General features: G+C 37.5%; 1 protein-coding gene across 1 annotated transcript in view; it reads right to left on the bottom strand.

Moving 5' to 3' along the window:
- CDC42BPA (CDC42 binding protein kinase alpha (DMPK-like)) overlaps positions 1-22,851 on the bottom strand; it is a 187,585-nt gene that overhangs the window by 128,634 nt on the left and 36,100 nt on the right. The window contains exon 3 of the mRNA XM_014950818.1: positions 2,276-2,367. Within this exon, the coding sequence (XP_014806304.1) occupies positions 2,276-2,367 (92 nt within the window). The remainder of the gene's footprint in view (positions 1-2,275; positions 2,368-22,851) is intronic.

The following is a 22,851-nucleotide window of genomic DNA, read 5'->3' as shown; positions in this document are numbered from 1 at the left end:
TGGCTTAAGTAGCAGTAAACTTTGGTGGTCTTTTTTTCAATATTTACAGGTATTTACTGCTTAAAGGAAAATTGGTGATTCCATACAGAACTTGGTTTTTTTAGGCAAATATCTGTGTAGGGCATGAAACTTTCCTTTTTTAAGCTAGTGAGAAAACTTACTGTATATTTGCAAGGATATATGTTAAGCCCTACTTTAAGAACATACAAACCCAAACATCTGGAACTGAGAGAACTTTAGTTTCCCCCTTACTAAGATTTTCTCACTTAAGTAGTCAGGCTATCTTTCTCAGATAAGGAATTAGAAACACTGTTGTTAAAAGAGGAAAACTAACCAATTACCCAGACAGTCCCCAGCAGAGGATGGGGAAAGTTATGCTCTTGCTATTCATGGGATGATTCACCACAAAGAAGCTTCCTGAGAAAGAACTACAGTTTTTTTGTGGTTTAGCTGCTGTGGAGTTTGATGCTGATTTAGCAGACAAAAAATGACTTTTAAAAACACAGCAAAAGGCAGGTTTCACATATGATTCTTCTGACAAGAAAGCATCCACATCAGTGATTTTTCTCACATCTTACACAATCTGTACATGAACTCAGCTGCAACTACTATGGCAGCACTCAGAAAAGTTGATGTTTTAAGCAGAAGTGTTTACATCAAAATGGAGAACGCAACATTCTCTTTGTGGCAGAGGTTCAGACTAAAGATAAATTATCCATGAGTAACTCCAGCCTTCAGACTCCTTTATAAAGAGCCGTTAGTCCAAGTGGAGCAAAACCAATCAAAAGTGATAAAGTAGTTAAATAAATATGACTCTTATTTTTATTTTTACAGTTGCCCAATTATGATATTTGCACGAAGGCATCACCAGAGTATATAGTGACATATACTACAGTAAAAATTCCTGTTCCTTACATACTACCTATACAAGTCTATTCTTCATAACGACAGAATAGTAAAGATTAATTTTTCACACGATGCAAACACGTAAGTGAACCTGAAACTAACTCTCCCCTGTCACATGCCAGAGAGCCTCCAGAGATCATAGAATCTGAAGAAGATCTATCGAATCATAGAATGGTTTGGATTAGAAGGAACGTTAAAGATCCAACCCCCCTGCCCTGGGCAGGGACACCTCCCACCAGACCAGGTTGCTCAAAGCCCCATCCAGCCTGGCCTTGAACCCCTCCAGGGATGGGGCAGCCACAGCTTCTCTGGGCAACCTGTTCCAACATCTCACCACCCTCACGGGAATTAATTTATTCCTGAGATCTCATCTAAATCTCACCTCTTTCAGTATAAAAATGATGTTCTCATACCAAAAGAACTGAAAAATAAAAACCAGTTCCAAAAGCAATGAAGACATTGCTCAGAAAATCTTTTTCTCATCCTTTGAGTTTCAGTTCACATGTATTTTCAGGCAGTATGGAGTACTGTCTCCAGAAGTGTTGCCGTATTTGGCAAAAATTTACGGTACTGGTATACATTAGGTTGCTCTTTCTACATACATAGTGTCCTGCACGAAGAACAAGGCACACGCACTTAATGTAATTAAGAAGGGGCAGAAAGCTAACATTTAGCTATTCAAATTTCATCATCTTCTATGATCTGGCATGCCTAGTGTAAAACCTAGTGATCAACAGCCTTGTTTGACAACTTCAAATAAGAGATGGCTTAATGAAAAACAGCAAAATAAATGTATAGTTTGATAGCAGTTAAGTGACAACTGAAAAAGAAACTAACATTTGCTAAACTCTTTAAAAGAAATACAGGAAAAATATTCAAACATTAATTAAAAATAGGAACCAAAGTGACAGGAATAGAGAGAGATTTCTTTGTGTTCTTAGAATGTCAACATCAATATTTGTCAACATCAACTGTTTAAGTTGCTGAAAACTATTTTCAGACTATTTAGTTACTAGGATGATTACGAATCGCTAGATCTTTTACCATCAGTAACTTGTTGGCCTCCACCTGTTGACTGGAAAGAATTACAGTCAAGCAAATAATTTATCATGAGACAATTGAAACATGGTCTTTTAATCCATGTCAACTTGCCTTCTCTCAGAATTTAAAAGACTTAGAACTGTCAAAAAAAAAGTATAAATCAGAACGCACTCGCATCAAACATTGGGTTGTCCCACAACATCTATTATGCCTAAATAATATAAAACCCCATACATTGGTATATTACTATTAAGTACCTCTCCTCAGCACTGCAGGTAACACAAGAGCATTATTCAAAGCCTTCCTTCTACCTCCTTCACATACATACCTCCCCAAAGGCTCCTCGACCGATCACCTTCAGGATTTCAAAATCTTCTTTATGTAGTCGCATCTGTTTCACTTTAGATGTAAAAGGTTTGGCTGAAACAAAAGAACATATCAATCATTAATAAAAACAAAACCAAACGAACCCACACACCAAAACAAACACAAAACCCCAAACAACAAGGTAACAATAACATACAGTAGATGTAATCAGAGCCCTGAAAACAACAGACCTTTTTTCTTATGTACCTATATTCCCTAACGTAATATAATCAAGTTTAAAGCTATAAATAATAACCAGTAAGAAGTAAGCCAAAACTGCTATGAGAAACAGTGTATGAAGTAAGCTTACTTTTACTTTTTTTTAAATATAAAGAAAAAAAAAAAAGTCAAGCTGAGTATATTTTTCTACAATCTTTTGAGCTCACAGACATCCACTACATCTGTGCTGTACATTGGTAACTCTGGCTGCAAAAGCTAACTATAATATGAGTTCACTTTGGACAACATGAAGTTCTCTGCCAAACAGCAAAACAATATTGTATTCGTTGAAAAATTAAAATGCTGATGAACGATAACTGGAAGGGCAACATTAACCTAGACGATGTATCATGCAGTATTTTTAGAGACCATTTCTTCAAGAGAGGGGAAGCCTAATAGTCAATTCTTGGCTTCTGGAAGCAAGAACACTCGTACTCAAGATGTTATTAACACACTCAGTGGAAAAATCCCGTGTATATAAAGTTAAGCCCCATTTCCCTCTTCTTTTTCCCTTCCTTTTATAATATCTTTGAAAGCAATAAGCCAAATAAGAACACCCCAGTGTTCTCTGCAAAGAAGCAGTATCAGAAGGACGGTTCCCCTCTTTCAGCCCCATTTAGCATTCCCAGTAACAAGTCCCAGTTCATTACTACATGCTCTCTGCACCCAGGCAAAACATTCAAGTTACTGATAACTCTGCCTCAAAACCCACACAACACAAACTTTGGTAAAAAAGAAAAGAAAAAAACAACAAACAACCTAAACTATAAATAATTAAGCTGGAAAAGCAGTTCTTTTAAAAATGATGTTTTAAAATCACATTTAATACATTACACAAACAAAATCCATTACTAAAGCAGATGCTTCACTAAATATGGTTTATAAAAGTAGCCCAATAAAAGAAGGCTGTAAAACACAGGACTGGAATGGGTCTGGGTCCCGGAAAACAGTAAGTTCAACTTCTGGCTCAAAGGCAGTTTTTCTCCATCGACCGAAACAAGCAGCTTCACATACTTCACCACCAGTTTCCCATCTATAAGATGGGGACAGCATTTTTGTATCAGACAAAGCACTGAGCAGCACATACTTGCATCAAGAAACAAACAAAAAATACTTCATCAAGTAGACATTTTACATGACCCACAAAAAACCCCCAACTTATGGGGTTATGCTTTCATGGGACAGGGACCCCTCTATGGCCGCTTCTATCTATACAGAGGCTGATGGAATTAGTACAGCTTTGTTTGCAGGGAAGAGCTGTAACAGGCATCATATTGCAGAACAATTTGTTCAGAAAAACGTTTCTAAACAGAAACCGGAATGGGTTTTCAGAAGCTCCAAAAGCAAATGACCCTCTTAATAACCAAATATCAAAACACATGTAAGAAATTCAATTTGGGTTCTCCTAGAATTCAGTATTTGTCTTACTCAGAATTTGACTTTCTAACGATATGAACTCATCCTTCTAAAAAAAACCACAAACCCTAATACTGATACACATAACCCGACATCCCATTTAAACACACACGCCTTCAAGGCACTACAAAATCCTCGTGCAAAAGCCTATTGCCTACTATTCAGCAAAGCAACTTTATAAAATGAGTCAAGACATAAGCCTCCTGTATTTTTAATACCTAAAAAAAAGCCACAAAACTTCTTTATCCTAGTCCTTAAATTAGCACTGTAAATCACATCTGAAAAACACCACAAAAATGCAGCATCCTACATTTCTTCTGGAGAGCAACAGAGCACAACTCCACTAACGCAAGTGCTACAATAGATTAAACACTTCCAAAATCTCAGAGGTTCCAAAGTCTGAACTTAGTAAATTTTTCCAAAATCCCTCATGCCAGGAATCAATTCTGCCTGGAGCTACATATGTTATAACCCCAGGAATATCACCTTACAATTAAAAAATCCTAGAGTTTAGGTGTGGCCATATAATACTGAGTTTTTCCCTGTAGTGATATTTTCACTGTAAATTTACAATAAATAAAAAAAAGCCACAAAACTTCTTTATCCTAGTCCTTAAATTAGCACTGTAAATCACATCTGAAAAACACCACAAAAATGCAGCATCCTACATTTCTTCTGGAGAGCAACAGAGCACAACTCCACTAACGCCAAGTGGTACAATAGATTAAACACTTCCAAAATCTCAGAGGTTCCAAAGTCTGAACTTAGTAAATTTTTCCAAAATCCCTCATGCCAGGAATCAATTCTGCCTGGAGCTACATATGTTATAACCCCAGGAATATCACCTTACAATTAAAAAATCCTAGAGTTTAGGTGTGGCCATATAATACTGAGTTTTTCCCTGTAGTGATATTTTCACTGTAAATTTACAATAAATTTATTCAAAATTATTAATTATACAATTTAAATACAGGTTTAATAACACATTTAAAATATTTTTAAAATGTAATTTAAACAGAACTACATTGCTCAAGCTCACAGAGATACCCATCTTCCAATTAATCTTTTTGTACCTTAAAAGAAAGGTCTTGCAATAGAAAAAGTGACAACAAAACGTGCATCTTCCAATTAATCTTTTTGTACCTTAAAAGAAAGGTCTTGCAATAGAAAAAGTAAGTGACAACAAAACGTACTGCCTTATTGGGACAGCCTCAGCTCTACTGTACCAGGCAATTTAATACAAATCCTAATACTACTGATGAATACTACTGAACAAATTAAAACAAGCCATTAAAGCCTTTTAACTTGAAAAACAACTGATTGAAAACAAAAGTGTAGTTCTCGACTTCAACATTTTTTGACCATTATAGGCCTGGCTGAAGTACAAGGCAAAATATCTTGTTAACAAGCAACAGCGTAGCTGTTTAAACCACAAAACTCTTCCTCACTTTATATTGTAAGGAAAGGCCTGTCATTATTTAATTATTACATTTTGGAATCTTCCAGGGTTCCCATAGGGACACTGGAAAAATAAACATCATTATAACTACTTCAGTAAAATACAGCCCACAAAAATAGGTTTGGATTAGGTTTAATGATTTCTAGTATCAGTGTTAGGGGAAAAGTTTGTAAACCCTTCTTTTCAAATTTTTTATGACCTCTATCAACAGATATGTCAACATATAGCCAAGTAGCTTGAGGAAGAAAGATACAGTTCAAGAAAAGGGGGGGGGAGGGGAAACGAAAAGAAAAAGAAAGAATTGCCTTAGGAATGTGCTCTAAATAGCTTGTTCCAAAAAAGGTCAATTTGCTTTATCATCAATGTTGTTTGTCTGCTGTGCAAACATCTGCTGTTCTTGTGGCAACAGCAATCGTAAATACAGAAAACTTGGTCTGGCCAAGGGTCTTGGAAGGCCTGTCTTCAGACAGCCGCTCTGTGCATCCAGCTTTCCAGACTATGAGGTTCACAGGCAGACTTTTTGCAACTACTTTGGCAGTGGCACACGAGCCCGTTAGAACGACAACGAATCGTAAGGTCAGGGAACATTTTTCCAAATGTTATGCGCTCCCAGGGGTGCTCTGTTAAAACATACAGGTACCACCACCTCCGTCAGCATCCCCTTCCTCTTCAACAGAATCCTCAGGATGCTAACAGAAAACACCCCCTCTTTTTCAGAAGGAGCTGCAGTTTTCTTGACTGTTGCTACCAGTGACACAGGGCAAAAGGCAGTTATGGGCATTTCCTTTGCTACTTCATTCAACCTACAGAAATACACAGAGGGACAGCCCAATTTTTCCATGCAGACATCCCTTTCCAAGGTTGCTAACCATGTGCAATACAGATTAGGGACCAGCAGCTGGCTGTGCCAAATCGAATTCTTCCTTCTCCAAACCAGAAGGTTAAGTGTGGGCAGCAGGTCTCCTGGCTCCTTCTGGATCATCAACTCAACAGGAACCAAAGTTTATTATACAAAAACTTTCCAATTTGCCAGTATGTTCTCTACGGCCACCGGCTGACAAGTCACACAGAGAGTCTATGGAGCAGGTTACTCTGAAAAATATTCTACGCTGCTATCAATCGCCGTGGAGGAGATGGATGGGTAAGATTTTACCTATGAAAACTGTTCTACAAAAACAACGACCACCCCACCTGGCCAATACTTCCAGTCTCACCCTGCCTGGGAAAACTCCACCACCACTCTCTTGGCAACACTCCTTGCATTTATTCAATCAGTCACACATGACAAGAAAACCCAATCTCCCCATTCAACTTTAGGGGAGTAAAACAAGCTGGTTTTTTTCAAACAAGGTGGAAATGCTGGGACTATTCCTTCAAGTTACCTTTCTCTATGGGTCTTTCTCAACATTTGATGTTCTAGCCATTCATTCCATTTAGGTTTATAATGCATTCAAACAATTAAAAAAAAAAAGCAGTGAAAGGAGAATTGTATAAGTATTTGAAATTAATTTTTTTCCAGTTGAAGTTTGACTAAAACTTCACCTGAAGTACCATGGTAAGCACATAGAAAAGCAGTCAGCAGGACTCCAGCTGCCAAGCCAGGCATACAGAGGAGCACACGATCTACTCCCTGGCCCTAAAAAGGCAGGATTTTGTTACAATTACAACAACTGTCCGTCAGACACAGAGGCAAACCAATGGTTTCTGCAGTAAGGACACTGATCTTCAACAGGCTGTTTATCATATTTATGAGGGTGAAACAGTTACTAGCATTACTTACAGCATGTTTAATTTTTAAATTCTCAGAAATGAAAGTTGTCTCCTAAAGAGCTAATGGCTCACTGATGCCATAGCTGCTTTTCAGATAAAGAGGTTGGCTCCCTCTGCTTAGATGGAAGACTGTCTCCTCAGCTGGCAGGTCTCTGGAAGATACCCACGTCTCGCTTCCCAAAGCAATTACAAAATGTGCTTCCTCAGTGATCCAGGTATCACACAGCAAGCCCAGCCTCCTGCTGGGTCTGCTGCACTAGACACAATGTTAAATACTATGCCAATCCAAAAATACAGGATATCAAAGCTGTACTCATCAGATGTGCCAACAGTAATGGTGAAAGTTCATTATGAAAGAAATAGACTGGAAAAGATGACACCACCATGGGAAACCAGCTGTTTGCCATGTCAAGAGAAAGCCCCCTTTCCTTCACTAGTTAAAAATAATTATACAAATATATACAGAGCTTTCCCATGCAAAGGAGACAAACCACAGAACCTAAGAGATCGTCACTCAACTGACTACCAGAAGGCTTTCCGATTCTTCCTAATGCTGTCCTTGGGGAAGGGGAAGGAAGAAAAAAAGAAAAGAAAAGAAGAACAAAGCAGAAAAATACATTGATAGCTTTGTTTTTAAAAGCATTCCACAGTTTTGAAATTTCTTGCTAAATTCCTGGAAGGAATTTAACAAGTGTTTTTATTTTACAGGCTCAGTCCAAACCTAAAGTATTTATTTTCCACTGGCTTCTATCAGCTACGATTATAAAATGTGTAAATAGCATTTCTGAGTTAAGACAGACCATAATGGAGGTTGCAAAGAACTCCAGCAAGGGAGGTGTGAGAGAATACTCCTCCCAAAATAAACAGCGTTTCTCAAAACAGCAGCGAAGTAATTGACAATCAGCAAAGCAGAGCTGCTTAAAGCCTAATTTAATTGAGAGGAGATGGAAAAGAAATCTCTCCTCTCCGCCCACCTAAGATTGGCAAAACAGCACAAGAAAGCTTTGCTGCAGTTTCTGCCAACTCTCTGGAGGAAAACCAGGGGCAAAAACACTGTAGTCGACAGCAACAGCAGCTGAACCACAGAACATCAGTTAAGGCAATGTAAAAAAATACAAGCCACAAATACCCTTCTCAGTTTTAACAGTTAAGATTCAGTTTTCGCTCCCTCAGAACATTTTTAACATGTTTTTCCCAATGAACAGTTAAGTGCCAACATCTGTAAGTACAAGTTAAGAATCTGGCCTTTTATAAGAATGAGAAGCATGTCCACAAATTCCTGTACTATGGTATAGACAGACACAGTATTCTGGATCCCATTCATCTTCAGGAAAAAAAAAAAAAGTAATCTGTTCTCATCTAGGTCAAGTGGAGACCATCCAGCCATCTTTGGCTACAGCTACCATAAAAGATTCTTCAACAGGAACTTTAAAATCAGAGAGAGAAATAAAATACCCTTCCCAAACATACGAGAGTAGTTCTGTTTTTTCCCCCCTCCTCAGACTCAGACGAAAAATAATCCTTGCATTCATGAGACACCCACTGCAGATCTGGGCAACACTTCCACTCCACATCAAGATATGGCCCTTTTTTTTTTTATATACTATTATTTTTCTTGTCACAAGAATTTCAGTAAACCACCCTATGGTTAAATATTATTATGCTAGCAGCAAAGGGAAATATTGAACTTTAATTCATCCTGCTGCGCACTGGAATTCTGATGGAATTATTGTAGCACAATCAGTAAAATCTTTCCTGTAGGACTCCTGGTTCCTCCTAGCAAAGAGGGTGGCAATGCTCCGGGAACAAATCAAGAGCAGACAGAAAAAAAGTTTGGTTATATTTAAAAATCCTGAAAGGCTAACAAAGGAGAAGGAGAAAGGTAGTCTTAAGCTTAGAAAGCAGAACACTGCTTAGAATTCAACCCTTGTGCTGTCACAGAGCTGGAGACAAGTCAATTAAAAAAATCACGCTTCTGACAGACACGCTTAAACTTCACATTCCTCAATATTTGACATGTAACATTATGCTGGTATTTGGCTGCCAAAAATGCTGGACGTTTAAACTGTAAATAAAATCAGACCCGTGTTTAGAATTATTAAATATTCTGAAAAAAACAAAATAAACCAGCCATCAAAAAGGAATACTTTAAGTAAAATTATTTGTCCCCCAATATATTACTTTTTTTTATTTAAAATAAAGATATCACCATTTAATCTGACTAGGCTTTTGAAAAATACTATCTTACTGTTTGTGAAGCAGTAAGATCATGTGCTGATGGATACCAGAGAAAAAAAGAATATTATTATGCAATAAACAAAGAGTGTGCAATCACAAGGCAAATTTCAAGGGGGGAACGGGGGAAAGGAGTGTGTAGAAGAATTGACGCAATCACAAGGCAAATTTCAAGGGGGGAACAGGGGAAAGGAGTGTCTGTCATGTAACAACTCCCCACTCTAAACAACAGGTATCTTGTAACCACAATGGAAGACTATCATGTACTCTCTCGAGGGAGTTGTGAAGATGTCATTAATTCTGTCATTTCATTTGTTCTGTATTCATGGGTTTGCATCCTACTTAAGAATTGTTCAATAGGTTTTTTATTTATAATTAAAATAGTCCTCATTTAAAAAATAAAAATTAATCCTCTCTAGAAATTCTGCTGTAGGCTGTAATAATACAGAAGTCTTTTCTCACAAGAAAGCTTTTGGTCCAGGGAACACAGGCATCTAGTTCCTGATCCTCACCGACTGAAGATCCAGCGCTGCAGGATGTCACACTCTGCGTGGACCAGCACTAATGAAACCCCCTGATCTATTTTCCCAGGAATTTCACAGCACTTTAGGAGTCTCCTGTTCCGTTTTTGAAACTAGAGAAAGAAGGGTTTTAAGGGATACTCAAACATCTGTCCAGTATTTAAGGTTGCATTTACACACCCTTCTCTTGCCTCTCACAAATACATAATCCAGTTTCATCTCTTCCCTGATGGGATTCCTCATCCCAACATTTTCCTTCTCAACTACTCAGTCCTAACCTCTCCCACAAGATTCATCACCCAGTATCACTCTGCCCTGTCCCTGCACAGCTTGGCTACCACACCAGATGGTTTCTGCCCACAGCCTCCCCAGCTTTCTCCACATCTGTACATCACCTGCTTCTTATATTGGTCTACTCATCTCTCTCTCTACCTCCAGGCTTCCATCCTCTTGCCCTGCTGGTCACAGAAGCCCCCACCTGTGCAAATTTCTGCTAGTTCTCCGATTTATTACTTTTTCTTTCAAACTCTGGTCTATCTGCCCGGCTGGAGTCTTACTTCCAAAGTCAGAGTTTCAGTGATGATGCCCTGCTACCATCCTCTCTCTAGTTCCCTGACGCATTTCCTTTCTCTTTTTACCACTACTTAGGACTAAGTGGTCATTTTTCATTGAATTGTGACTAACAAACCAAGACTTGAGCTACACATCATCAGCCTGCCTTCTTTTTACTTTCAAATTTTAACTAAAAGGAAAGACTGGTTTTACAGTGATCAATATAAAGCCCATCACAAATACATAATCCAGTTTCATCTCTTCCCTGATGGGATTCCTCATCCCAACATTTTCCTTCTCAACTACTCAGTCCTAACCTCTCCCACAAGATTCATCACCCAGTATCACTCTGCCCTGTCCCTGCACAGCTTGGCTACCACACCAGATGGTTTCTGCCCACAGCCTCCCCAGCTTTCTCCACATCTGTACATCACCTGCTTCTTATATTGGTCTACTCATCTCTCTCTCTACCTCCAGGCTTCCATCCTCTTGCCCTGCTGGTCACAGAAGCCCCCACCTGTGCAAATTTCTGCTAGTTCTCCGATTTATTACTTTTTCTTTCAAACTCTGGTCTATCTGCCCGGCTGGAGTCTTACTTCCAAAGTCAGAGTTTCAGTGATGATGCCCTGGCATCATCCTCTCTCAAGTTCCCTGATGCATTTCCTTTCTCTTTTTACCACTACTTAGGACTAAGTGGTCATTTTTCATTGAATTGTGACTAACAAACCCGGACTTCAGCTACATAACATCAGCCTGCCTTCCTTTTACTTTCAAATTTTAACTAAAAGGAAAGACTGCTTTTGCAGTGATCAATATAAAGACCATATACTGAGGTCAGACATTTGATTTTTTGCTGCTCCTGAGAGTTTCATTACGTCTTATGTGAGCAACTAACATTATTCATTTTGATTCTTGAGGGAAAAAAAAGCTGCGAAAGCTCTGTAAAACTGAAAGCACTTTTAGTCTCTTTTCATTAGTTAAATGATATGCTCAAAACCTATGAGGAGACTCTCCACAAACTCTCCTCCTCTAAAATGCCTCTTGTGTGTGTAGCCATGGAATTTCAGCATATACTTGGACTCAGAACTTGTCCAAACCCCACACAGCATATGAATCATTTCAGTCCTGTCTCTCGCTCCTCAATCATGGTGCTTTTAGCCCCAAATTCGCTACACATCGTTGCAGACACTTCCCTGCAAGCCACAACAGCCCAAGAGCAGAAGGCCAGTAACACAGCCCAGCTCTGACAGCCGGCAAATTCTTCTGCAGGATCTCACAGACAAGCACCCACCATAAGAACTGACACATAATGCAACAACATACCTTCTTTCCTCTTTAAAATATGGCATAAACCTGCTCGTTTTCCAAGTCGTATATATAATCTTCTTTAGAAGTAACCACTCGCTGTCATTAGATATATTATTAAAATAGCATTTGTGATCCAAATAAATTAAAAACTATTTTTGAACACTACCTGCATTAGTTTTACACTGTCTGATATATCCTATGGGTTACTCTGAAATTAGTAAAAATAAGAAAATAGATCATAGACTTTATTAATACACCACAGTAAAATGCTGCTGCTTCTTCTACACTGTTAAGCCACTATAAATGCAATGAAAAACAAAGATATGCTACTGCAGTCCCTACAACTCCTTTTCAATCAAATCTCAAGTTCGCAGTCACAAAGAAAAGGAAAACAAAACGTCCTTCCTATATCCACAGACATTCTTCCACCTCTACACCTTCAGCTCCCACTCCACACGTACCTCACACCACTTTAATGCCATCACCCTATATTCTTTCTGCTGTAAAACCTGCAAACTACTCATTTGCTTGCTCCTTGTGTTCAAGCTGGGTATGCAATTGAGCATTTCATTATTATCTAGTTCTTCTGCATTGACACAATGGTTAAAAGACAGTAATTCTTAAAAAATGTGACATTTCAAGAACTCTTCTTAGTTTTGCCACATTTTAGGGAATTATGACTTCAACAGTAGTCCTTTATTAAACTGACAGTACTCAAAGATCTTCAAAGATCCTAGACCTTTACTGTTTTTTCAGTTACCTTAAAACTAAAGCAATTAAAATTTAAAAATAATTAATCATGTCTAAGTTCAGTGCCATTAGAATGTAAATTGCCTATAATAAACTTGATTTGGCCCACTTGAGAATAAAGACCATATCATAATACTGTGCACCAGATCCGGCACTCTATTTCTCAACTACCATCATCTTTGCTTTCTTCCTGATTAAGTGATCACTGTAAAAATAATGCTGATTAAGATATTTTTATTTTGACCGCATTTCACCTCCTGGCAATTTTAATCATTCAATCTCCAGTAAGCTGAATCACTAAAACCTATTACTACTTCAAAAAGATCAACGATCCTCATTAATACCAATCAAATTTTCAATAGAATCTTGATTTTAAAGATGACAAATAGATTTCCCAAGCCCTGTAACTCCCCTACAACATACATTTTGTGTAAGTAGGAAGTTTCCATATAAACCATGTGCGTCTGTGTACACACGTAAGAGATTTTTGTGCTACAGCCCTTTTTGCTCTGATCCATACCCCTTTTGTACCACCAAGGATGTAGCGAAGAATAATTCTGAAACTCAGATTATCCATGGATCAAATTCTTTATACAACCAAAGAGAAACTTCAATTTCTTTGTTATTCAGTTTCTCTGTTCAGCTTTTAGGCCCCGTTATGCTTTTATTATCTAAACATTAAAAGGCTTTCAAACGACCCTTTAAGGGCATATTGTTTCAAATTAAGCCTTCAGAGTTAGCAAATCACTTAATTCATTAGTAAGTGGTAGATCTGAACAGACTTTTATGCTACTGAGCACATCATTTATTTTGGTCAAGTCAGGAATAAAAGAGACCTTAAAACCATGAACTCTTACATGCATGTATTTGCAGGGCTGACCTAAATTAAGAGTCTTTTTTGAATCTTACTCCCTGTAGTAAGACAGAATTGTATTGCTGTAAGCCTGTTATGACAGGCTACACAGATTAAAGTGTTTGCTTATTGCTACATTGATAAAAGACAATTTTTCTATAACAATACAATAACGTTATAAAAAGATACAATTATTTGGTTTTATTTATCAGCTGAAGACAAAAAGAGGAGGCACCAAGTGAAATTAACATTCTTCCTGTAAATGAAGGATTGTTTCAGTTTTAAACTATAAACTAATCAAAGAGAATTAGTATTAATACAAACTGTTCTTCATCTTCGGACTCAAGACATTTTTTCAAAATTTTGTATGCTCTTTTACACAAATGTGAATAGGAGAGGAGAGGTCTCCTATGCACCCAGTGCAGTGCGGAAGAAATGTTTCACAAGTTGCGATACTAAATGCATAAAATATTCACTGAGTTCTGAAAATTCTTTGAATGCTTTTACCCAAGTTTTATCTCAAATGTTTTGTTTACTAGAAACTTGAAAGGAAAAGCCATGGCAAGACACAGCACACACAAACAAGTCTGAGATAAGTACTGGGATAATAAGGAAGTTGGACACATTTTCAGAAGAGCAAAGAACACAAATTCATTAAATTATATACAAAGGCAGCAGTTTTCAGAAGAGAGAGTACTCATTTCGTTCCCTCAATAAAGCAACCACACCTCAGAAGTTGGTAACATACACAAATTTTAGTTAGTGATTATAGTATTATCAAACTAGATACTTCACACAAATATTTTACGAAAACTGCCCTCTAATAAAAGTGGATTCGGGTTACAGGTAATAAAACACTTTGAAAATATAAGTAATAATTAAGTCATAAGTAAAATGAATGCTAGGAATTCATTATTTTTCATTTTGAAATTACTTTATAGAAGGTTTGTTCTATGAAAGAAGTACTTGTAAGGAGGTGAACTTATAACTCACTTTTCCAAGTGTCACCTTGGAAAAAGAGCAAGTTAAGTTGTTCATAGTAAAAGGCAGGCAAACATAAACATTTATTTTGAGTAGGGATAATTTATGTTCCACATTATATGACTACACCCATTTTGCTAATTTTTTCATCATCTTTCCCTGTTCAGCAAGATGCCCCAGTTCAAACACCTGGTCATGACACCTCTTTATCCTCCAGACTTTAGCCCATGTTCTTGAGCAACACACTAAATCACTGCAAGCTTAACAACAATGAAAAAGAGCGTAAAAACTTTCTGAAATCCAAATCCTACAAATTCTTAACACTTGTCCATGTGAAATGTTACTGCTAAAAATGAAGATTAGCCATAATGAAGCATCAAATGCTTATTTGGAATTAGTTATTTTTGAAGGTCTGGGTCATGAGTGAACCCATCCATCCAAACACCAACCAGAGCTTGTTACCGTTAAACCATTCCTGACAAATGGGTCAGTCCTGGGTGAAGTTTAGACCTTTTCATAACAATACACTGCACTCCCCAACTATTACAAAAAACCTGGGATCTCTAACCTTTCCCCTCCCACACTCTGAACACTGCTTTTTTCTGCTCTCAAATCCTTAGGAAAGCGTGGCAACTTCTGCCCCGTTAACACCTATTTTTAGATTGTTACTCTGTATTTCCTCAGAACTTCCCACAACTCATCCCTATTAGTTTTAGCTTGGCTTCACAGCATTATTTATTTATTTATTGATGAGCAATCTTAATTTGTTGCTCTTTTTCAAATTCTCTAGTTATATCCTAGCAAATAAAACCAATTACTGAAACTAAATGCAATATTCTTAGGCCTATGTCATGTCAAATATAAGCGAAAATTTAGCATCTATATGCAATACATCCAAGAATTCAAAATGCACTTCCCACCAACAACTCAGATTCAACTCATCCATTATTCATACCGTCTCATACCAATCTATATCTTGCCAAATTTCTACTGTATATTGATACTTCTTTCCACCCAAATCTTTCTCTATTTATCATAAAAATGTAATAATCAAATTACTGTTTAAATATTCTCAGTTTATCTCCAAGTGTATTCAAAAGACTTCTGTACAATAAGAAATACACACCTGGAAAGGCTCAATTCATTCCAGATATAATAACTACTGTAAGCAACTTTAGCAATATTCATTCAGAGGAAATGGGCTGCTTATCTAACTGCCTAAATGGAAAGGACTCTTTCATACAATAAGGTATTTCAAGATTACTTTCTTGTTATTTTTTCAAATAATGATGGCACATAAATTAAAAATTTTACATACAGCAGCAGACGGAAGGCTGGTATTTACAATAGGCATTGTGTACATTTTTTGCAGCTGGTCCATAAAAAGCAAACAAATCAGAAGGGCAGAAATAGAGTCCTTATGAAGACCTGTACCAGACAGAGGTGGGATTCAGAAATACTTGGGTTTCGTCCCCTAGATTTACGATTTCTCTCCGACAGACGCGGATTTATTTTTAAATTAATGATTTTGACTAAGCATTATCACCACCAACAAAACCCTTCACACATAAATATGAAAATTAGTCAGGAGAGTGACACAGAGATGAAAGCTCCCGCAGCCGCAAAACCCTTCACACATAAATATGAAAATTATTGTCAGGAGAGTGACACAGAGATGAAAGCAGCAACGCTCCCGCAGCCATAGCACATGTCTGCATCCAGGTCTCCTCCTAACTTCTCCCCATCACCTGACCTGAACCAGATATGAGTAAGCGGAGATATTTCAAAGACAATTCCCTTTTTGCATGCTCCACAAAAGTAGGTGGGTGGCAGGAGAGATTCCTAAACCCCCACAGAGCCTACAACAGCATCCCCTTGCTTCATCCCAGGGCAACACCCTGGGAAGCAGCCGGAGGGGTGGGAGCAGGCACTTTCCCAGAGAGGTGCTGGAATTGCGACAAAACCTTCAACTCAGGACTCCAGTCAACCACGAGGCACAATTAACAGGAAACCAAGCTTTATTAGTCACTTCTGCTCACAAAATTACTTCAGGGGTGTGCGTGTGTGTTGTTTTTATGTTTTCTGGGTTTTTCCAGACTCCTAGAGTAACCAGCAGATACAACTGCTTGAGAACAGATTACTCCCTCCCAGCTCTTTTGGCAAACAGATTTTTAAAAAACAAAAACAAACAAAAAAGAGAAATAATAGGCAAAGATTTTGCATAAAGTTTGGGCAACTCCAAAGGTAACAATCTCTCTGATTTACTACTACTTTTGACACACAAATGTGGAAAAGATGGTTAACAGGAAAGAGATCTCACTTTATGAAGCTGAGAAACCTTTCTCCTGAAGCCTGACATCTACAGAGTATCTCTCCTCGGAAAATAATTTAATACACATTAATTTGGCAAATGACTGCAATGGGTTTTCAGGATGTCTTGGGCGCAAATCCTCAGGAAATGCAAACACTTGTACTGAAATCAACAGGACACCTGTAACTACATAACTCTATCAACACTGGTTCATACTCCCAACTTCAGACACGACAGAATCAGTTCTGAAATTCCTTTGCATACACAAGAAAAGAAAGGACACTTCAGAGAATGGGAATTAAGTATTCACTAGTGTATTAGAAAGATGTCCGAGTCCACAAAAAGGGAGTAATGAATATACACAACAGCTTCAACTTCCTCACCCCCCATTTTGTTTGTATTTCATAGCAATTTTTACTTATTTACACAGGGGTAAACAAAACTTTACCAATATGGAGCACCTTGATATGATGTACCATCAGAAATGTTCAAAACACTTTTAATTGTGATTATCTCCTGATTTAATAAATCAGGCATTTATATATAAATTTAACTACAAAGGCCTCACCTTCCAGTGATGCTGCAATTTTAATTTTATAAATAAAAGAGATCATATATCTGAAGGAGAGAGTGAATTTAGAGGTGTATGTTAACAATTACTACTTCATCTTGCTTCTTGCTTCTATAAATCCTGCTTCTATAAAGTTACTCTGAGGGAAGTTTAAAATAAAATTACTTTCCTATAGTTTCTTCTGAGTATTTCCAAGTAAATCTCTCCATTTTTTCATCAAACCTCAACTTACCCCCCTAACTTCCAATGAAATTGGGGGAGGTCTTGAATATCAAAATTCTTCCAACACTAAACTTTCTCCAATGACTTTCACAACTTCTGCAAAAGGTTCTTTCTACTGGAGTCAGTTACTGCATGTTTTAGACTTTATGAATTTTCCCTAGTTGGGATTTTTCCCCCCTGTGTTTTCTGCACAAAGCAGGGTGTGGTGCCTCCCCAGTATGGGTCAACCTGCAAAGGACCAATATCCACCACAGAAATAAATCTTCCTGCTTGTTCCTCTATAAATTTCAAATAATGAACCACTTAGTACTAATTTAAGTGTCAACAGAACCTCTAGCTCAAGACAACTGTTAATTTAAACCAACCACCACTGCGTGTGAGAGAAGGGAAAGTGCATTTGTTTTACTCCAACTTCAGCACTCGATGTAATTTAATTCATGCTCAAAGATGGCAGCACTTTAATCACAGCACAATATTAATCACAGTGAAGTACACAAGCTGCTCAGACAAGCCTTTCACCTGTACCACGTTAAAGTACTTCTTTACAAATCTCAGGATAAATGGACACCTTAACATCCTTCTGAATATCAAGAAGAATTCAACTGGAACTGAAGCAACAGTGACAGAGTAACTTGGGTTGCTGGTCATCAGAATAGACAATACTCACTTTAGCTTGCCAAGGCTCAATCTGCTAAGCTAAGAACCACTCGCCCTGTAGTATTTTCCCTGTTTACACTTATTTTAGTACATTTTAGACCAAATGTGGATTTAGCATTTGTGAAAGTTACTGGACTGACGAGTACTAGCTGCCTGAAATAAGGGCAGGGCAGGTTTCCCCACAATGTACTGACCAACGTGCCTTATCTGAGTAACATTGCTACAGATAAAGGCATTTCAACTTTTTTGGCTCAATCAAATCACAAGTATCTCTACTGATACTAATACAAAGATGAAATAAACAAGAAAACCCATTAGACACACTTCAATCAGCAAGGCCTAATGAAATTTACTCCCAAGGGCTTAAGGAAGTAGGCAAAATAAATTCTGACTCCTTAGAGATTCTAGTCAAGAACACACAGAACAAACACAGCTCCAGAAGATCCACAACAACCAAGCCTACTCCTTCCCTATTGTTTTTTCATTATTATCAAAAGGTAACAGGGAATAGTCATTGTTAACTGAGCTATCAAACCTTCATATATATATACACTTATGTATATATATACACACACATATACATACATATATGTTTATTCCACTAAATGGAAATTTCCACAGGAAGGGCATGCCTGTAGGTAGCGCAAAGTTTCTCAGACCAACTTATTACCTCCAAACAGATCTCAATCGAAAGGACCACAAAGGGAGAAAAAAAAAAAATATTCTCAAGTTTAGGTGGCTTCTTGAGCAGCACCATCTGTTTCCTGTGGGAGATGGAGAGAATAGCTTGAAAATAACACATAATAAGAGTAATTTAAACAACCCTCCAGAAGAGAGGCTGAATTTGCAAAATTCAGGGGCCAAGCAACAAACACTCCTGAAAAAGAGCTTCAACCCTTCAATGATGACACAGCTTTTGCAGCAACCTAAGAGCTAGATTCTCCAGGGTGAAAGTGGAATTCATTACACTGAACCCATACAGGTAACAAACTCAAATGTGATATCAAACCAGCACCACGCTTAACAAAAGCAATTTCTAAGTATTAATAATTAGCTTTGCTATTTCTGTTTGATGGCTAAACATTGCCTTTAAATATTACAAGGATTTAATATTTTTAGTAAGAAAAAAAACCCAAAACCTTCTTCTAAAAGGTTCCTTCCTCTCACAGAAGCACCTAGAATCCTGTGTTTCTTCATACAATTATCTAGCCACATAAAGATACTTGAGTATAAGTTACAGAATCCTATGAGAGACAAGTAAAAAATTAAACCACAACAAAACAGGTATCTGAGCAGACCTGGGGATGAGGGTGGGCTTCAAGGAGGTGCTCTGCTTTTTAAAGCCCCAGTTGTTTTTTTGAACCCAAGCAAAGCAGCAGCCCTGATGTACCAAAAAAACAAGCAAAAAGTCCTTTTGGGCACAGTGTTACAGCTGCTGGTCCTCTTCAGCAGAGGACATCGCTGTGTTTCTACACAAGATAGGAATCACACCTCACCTCCTGCAGAGCTACAGGAGAGATGAACTGAAATTGAAATTTCAGATTTTACTGTAGTGATGTTTTTTTTTTTCTAATACAGGTTTAAAGCAAAAGTTTGAAATAGTAAGCAAAAGGTAACAAAGTTAACAAACAAAATGCTAAAACAGGATCACAAGGTTACACTGAGTTCCCAAGTTTTCAACTTGACTCTGAAGGAAACAGCAAATGGACGTTCAACAAAGCATCTTTTCTTGTAATGAAATACACCACATTTTTTCTGGATACCACAAGCACATTTCAATGCCAACACTAGTGACTTATATCTGTTTATTAGAGGACCCAGTACACCTGAAATGCTGCAAGGGCACGTAGCAGTCAGGAAATACAGTGCCAGTGGAGAACCTTAAAAGACTTGGTGAAAGTGGACACAAAAGAGTACTATTAATGCCATTATGCTTAAGAGAATCAAACAAAACTGCAATATATTAGAAGTGTCACAACGTTCATGGGGCGGTGGGATCAAAAGGACAGTTGGGGCCCCTCTGCTACATCAAACTTTTAGAAGAAAAGAGACAAATAACACAGACTCCATCCTTTTGGCTGTAGAATAACAACAGACATCCCCAAGTTTGAATGACTGTACAACTACAATTTCACTATATCTGAAAGAAATAATTTGAGTATCTACTCTTTTTATCCTTTTCTAGATTTAAAATAATGAGTCTATAAGCCAGATATGTTCTTGAAAGGTTCTGAACTAGATTTGAAAATATGATCAATTTAAATGCCAAAGATTGCACAGATTTTAAATAAATGTAAATATAATTGCCCAGATATCATATACAATGATTTCCTAACTACTAGCAGTAAGCTTTGATTCATTCCAAAAACTGACTAGCAAATTAGAGGATGCTAACTAGTAAATTAAACCAACTCACTGTACAAACAGAAAATCATATTCTCCTACATGATGGCTAGAATCTATGATGCTGCATAAATAAAGTCATTAAAGGAACAATGACCACCTTCAGGCATGAAGTCTTATACATTCTACCACTATCTGAACTCAAAGAAAAAATACACCATGGAAAGAACACTGTGAAAATAAGCTTATGAAAAATTTCTTCTCAGAGACCATAAAAGCTCCTTTGGCTTTGCTTTGTCTTGGGGTTTTTTGGGGGTTTTGGTTTGTAGTTTTGTTTGTTGATTATTTTTTTCTTTCCAGAAACTAAACTCTATCTTCCGTCTTTGAAACACGACAGTGGTTTGGAGATTTCATAAAGCCTGACAGAGATTTGAGGAAGCATTCATGACAGATGTCACCAGGATGCATCTGAGAGCATTACAGCCTATAATCTGCATAATCTACCGCTTCTCCCACTACCTAAAGTCAGGGAGAGAGGAGGCAAAATTACCATGATTTACCAGGACTATGCAGGTTTATAGGATCATTTGTTTAGCTCTTTCCCCAATTCTTTCCTCATCAAACACAGGTAGCAGATAAAAATCTACTCCTGAATCCTGTTTCTGTGCCTCCAGGAAAAGGAAATCTTGCTTTGTTCCGCGCTCCACAAACCCGTGACACATGCATGGGACAGAGTAAACAAATTTCTGCCCCGTGAGTAGTAAGTAATTTCTCCCACTGTTCCAAGAAACAAACATTTTGTACTTACTCAAAACAGCAAAGAACCCTTTATCACTTTGCACATGGGGAAAATAATTATTTCCTGACCGGTTTTATTTGGGAAATACTTCAAATACCATATATATGTGTGCACACGCACACAAATTTGTTGTCAAGATTACAGGCCTGAATTTTTCAGAAGCAGAGAGCGAGGCAGCAGCCAGCATTCGATTCTCACCCTGATATTCTCTAACAGAGCCCTACACAGGCAGGTAAGCTCAACCTGTACAAAACCGTCATTTTGAGATCATATTTTGACTTGCAAAACTAACACAGTGGAATACATAAGTGGATGAAAATATCGCTCGGGTAACTGAGCAATTCTAAGAGAAAAATCTGAATGTCTTACATTTAAAAAGACCTTACCACACCAGACAGCAAACCTCCTCTGACAGAAATCTTACCTATTTCTGCCTTATCTGGAGAAGAAACTTTAAAGTATACATATACTGTTGAGTTACAATATATTGTTCTATTATTTTCCTGAAATAAAAAGTATATTCACCCAACTTAATTGTTCATTGCAACAAAAGCACAAGATAAAAGACAAAGACACAATAAAGGGGAAGAAAAAAAACTTCATCTCACTGCAAAAAATGAGCCATCTCTGACAAGAAGCATGAGGTCTCATTAAGTAGATTATGTAAAAAAAACAGGATTTCTTCTTAACATCTTCTGATATAACACATACATCTGTATAAGCATTTCCTTTCTTTCACAAGACAAGAACATTGCTCTCTTACTTTTGAAAACTAAATAGTTAAAGACACCATAGAAACAAGAGAGCTGTTATTTAATCAATAATATTAGGGGACTGTTATTGACATGATTGGCCTTATTTCCTCCCAGAGGAAGTAAGAAAGCCATTTAAAAGAAGATTTGATTTCTTCATTCCTCTCCTTTCTTCTTTCCTTCTAGGCAGTGGCTTCTGCTACTTTCTCCTTTTCAAAGTCACCTATTTTCCCATTTAAAAGTGAAAAGGTACCTGACAGCAAACAATGGAGCATCCAAGAGGGCAAAATCTGTACCACACTGTCCACCTGCCCCCAAGTCCTGCACAGGACCTCTGGTACTATTTATGTGACTCTGTGCATACAAGGAGAGGAGTTACCTACTCATCTATAAGAACGTGAATAAACAGTTTTGTCTGGTCTATTTAAATTCTGCTATTCTGTCCAAGGGGAAAATACAAATAAAACATTTTCCTTTATCTAGAGGATGTAAACAGATACTAGGCTTTTCTGCCCAGTGTCACTCTTAACTAATGATGGCAGAACTTCCATATAGCTTCAGAAGAAGCTCATGGAATATCTCTTCTGCATCCTTTTATAGAATTAGTAAGCACCAAGTGAAATTTTATTTGGAAGAAACATTGCACATTATACAGTTCTCTAGAATAACCTTTCTTGTCATCAACTTCCTTTGGGGCAATGACCCCACACTTCATAACAGTTACAATACTCATGCAAAATAACCATTTGTGAACACATGAAATATTACACCAGACAAAAATTTAAAAACACTCCTTAGCCAAGAAGTTCTTACCAGTCT

Source organism: Calidris pugnax, unplaced genomic scaffold, assembly GCF_001431845.1.
Source record: "Calidris pugnax isolate Ruff unplaced genomic scaffold, ASM143184v1 scaffold24, whole genome shotgun sequence".
Taxonomy (NCBI): Eukaryota; Metazoa; Chordata; class Aves; order Charadriiformes; family Scolopacidae; genus Calidris; species Calidris pugnax.
This window is presented reverse-complemented; position numbering and strand designations above follow the sequence as displayed.